The following is a 3,144-nucleotide window of genomic DNA, read 5'->3' as shown; positions in this document are numbered from 1 at the left end:
CCCTATCTTCCCATCCACCTGCACGATGTACTTGGCTGTAAGAAAACAGAGGTGGCCGTGTCACGCCCGGCCCAGACATACCCACTCTGGGTCACATTCACACCCAGACCAGATGCGGCCTGTCCCTCAGTCACAGAAGGAGCAGCTATCTACCCAAACTCCAGAAGCAATCGGGCCCCAACCCCGAAGTCCATTTCTTTTTATTTTCAACCAACAAATTCACATATTTTAACTCTGAAGAAATATTTGGCAAGCTCAGCTACAGTTCCTCAACTCAGCAACTTCAGTGCTACAACCCAGAAACCAATTCTGCTGCTTTAAAAAATGTTTCTCTTGGGGTGCCTGGCTGGCTCGGCCAGAGAAGCATTCAACGCTTGATCTCGGGGTTGCGTGTTCAAGCCCCACGCTGGAAAAATGAATTAATTAAAAAAAAAAAATGTTTTCCTTGGGGGCAAGAAAAGAAGGAAAAAGGCAGAGTGCCCACAGGCAATGATGATGAAATCTGCAACCTAAGGGAAGAAAAAAGGGACAAAGGAAGGAAGACTCAAGAGGGTCCTCTGAGCACACGGAGAGGGCCGTCCTCATCCTGTCACTGTGCCGCACCCAGGCCCCCAGCTGGTACCCATTAGCATTTATTGCTTTTGGGAACCAGCTGGATCCTTGTCAAGCCTGAGTGATTGACCCCAGGTCATTCATTTGCCTCTCTTCGAGGATGCGAGGGCCCTCTGCCTTATCCAGAGACATTAAAGGAGGCGGCTTGACATTGGGCATCAAATTGATTTCATGCCAAGATCTCAGTCAACCACGGGTGACAACCACTGACGTGTCAAAGCCTTGCAAGAAAAATAAACATGTCTGATGCAAAGAGTCCTTTGTTTTTGATGCCAGGTTGAATTATGCACCTTCTCTCAGATCTGACACTGGCTGGGGCTGTTTGTTGGGGGGGGGGGGGGGGGGAGTGCACGCCAGCGTGCACACACGTGTGCATGTGAGCAGGAGGCGGGGCAGAGAGGGAGGGAGGGAGAGAATCTCAAGGACTCCGCACTCAGCACAGAGCGTGACGCGGGACTCCACCTCGGGACCCTGAGACCATGACCGGAGCCAAAACCAAGTCAGAAGCTTAACCAACTGAGCCACCCAGGCACCTCTAAAGATTTTATTTTTTTAAGTAACCTCTACACCCAATGTGCGGCTTGAACTTGTAACCCCCAGATCAAGAGTCACATGCTCGACCGACCCAGCCTGCCAGGCGCTCCAACGTTCCATTATTTTAATATAAACTTTTCAACTATGTTCAAAAGGTGATGTATTCTTATAAACCTGCATCCCCAGAAGCCAGAACTTTCTCTCAGACACTGTGCTGCCTTTCCAGACCCAACTTCAGCTCCTTAGCACCACGCAGTGGCAGGAACCAGCAACAGTGCCTTTCTCTCTGCTGCACCATGTCTGCCACGCCAGCGAATTCAATGTCACTGCTAGAACAGCCTTCAGTGGGGCCTAGAGCACCGGCTCCCCGCGTATCTGGCTTTCTGAGATGCGGGTGGGGCTGGAAAGAGAGGAATAGGAGGGGACCGGACACTGTGAGTGACGTGGCAGGGTGCCCTGCTTCACAGAGTGAACAGGTAGGAGAAAGGTTTATTTGGGGGGAGGGGAGCTCCAGGCAGCACGAGAGGCAGGCAGGATAAAGCCTCAGTGTGAGCACAAGTGCGTCACTTAGACTCCTTCTATCCGATCTGCCCACCAGTAAAAAAGGAGTAAGGACTGGGTGCCTGGGTGGCTCGGTCGGTTCAGCAACTGCCTTCGGCTCAGGGTCCTGGGATTGAGCCCCACATCGGGCTCCCTGCTCAGCAGGGAGTCTGCTTCTCCTGCTCCTTCTGCTGTTTCCCCCTTTTGTGCTCTCTGGCTGTCTCTCTTGCTCTCTGTCAAATAAATAAATAAACTCTAAAAAAAAAAAAAGGAGTAAAGGACCCCTATTTCTCCTCATCTCAGAGGTGATTTATGAGTAAATGAGAGCAGAGAAAGGTACACAAAAATCCCTCCGGGGGCCTCTGTGGGCCCAAAGGGCCCCACAGCCAGCCAGGGGCTCTGTTATTCCATGGTTTCTCTGCAGTCCCTGGAAAACTCTCCAGGAAGTTCATTCTGTTACACCAAAGAATGTCATGACAGCTGTGGCACTTTTCATCATGACCTGGAGAGGAGTAGATGTTGTCTAGACACTGGACAGACAGCTGAGCCGCCCCGCTCACGTGAGAGCAGGCAGGGTTATCTAGAACTGCCCAACGGCCATCTGTTTACATCTGGGCTGAAACAACGTTTATATACAGGGCGTGACCAGGAGCCCCTCAGAACTCTGCTCATCTCTGCAAGAGGAAAGATGTGGGTCAAGACCCCTTCACCCTGAGTCCTTTCGGGAAGGACTGTGTGACACGAGGAGAGTCAGGCTGGGTTCTAACCCGGGGTGGCTCATACGGCTAGAGCACGCACAGAAGCCACGATGGAGGGGCTGGCAGCCCGCCACCCCAGCTTCCCACAAACCCAGTGCTAACTTTGTACACTGGCTTCACTGTGCGATGGTCAGGGTACCTGCCTACTTCTGTGACCTCTCCCTCCCCTTCACGGACCGTATCTAAATAAAACCAAACATGAACACATTTCCCCACAAAATGACAGGTTCGGCCTGGCCCTGGGCTACTCAACATCATGGTGGCAAAAATGGAAGAGAAACATGACGTCAGATTCTGCCAAGAGTGTGTGGAATTAAAAAAAAAAAAAAAGTGACAGGAAGCAAAGCCCCAGGTTATCTGGCAGAAAGATTTTCAGAGAACACTCTGGACTGACCAAATAGGTATGAAGAGCAGAAGTGGTGGGGGAAGCCTGAAGGGGATCAGCCCGGCTGTGAACGTGGACAGTAAGGGCACACTTAAAGAAGTCCAGTGAGGGGCGCCTGGGTGGCACAGCGGTTAAGCGTCTGCCTTCGGCTCAGGGCGTGATCCCGGCGATCTGGGATCGAGCCCCACATCAGGCTCTTCTGCTATGAGCCTGTTTCTTCCTCTCCCACTCCCCCTGCTTGTGTTCCCTCTCTCGCTGGCTGTCTCTATCTCTGTCGAATAAATAAATAAAATCTTAAAAAAAAAAAAAAAAAAG

The 3,144-nt window shown here is 51.5% G+C and overlaps 1 protein-coding gene across 1 annotated transcript in view; it reads right to left on the bottom strand.

Annotated features, from left to right (window-relative positions):
• Positions 1-3,144, bottom strand: part of MTCH1 (mitochondrial carrier 1) — a 17,992-nt gene that overhangs the window by 9,922 nt on the left and 4,926 nt on the right. The window contains 1 exon segment of the mRNA XM_008693479.2: positions 3-35. Coding sequence (XP_008691701.2) covers positions 3-35 — 33 coding nt within the window.

This window comes from Ursus maritimus, unplaced genomic scaffold, assembly GCF_017311325.1.
Source record: "Ursus maritimus isolate PB19 unplaced genomic scaffold, ASM1731132v1 scaffold_30, whole genome shotgun sequence".
In the NCBI taxonomy this organism is placed as follows: Eukaryota; Metazoa; Chordata; class Mammalia; order Carnivora; family Ursidae; genus Ursus; species Ursus maritimus.
Note: the sequence above shows the minus strand (reverse complement) of the source record. Positions and strands in the feature narration are given on the sequence as shown.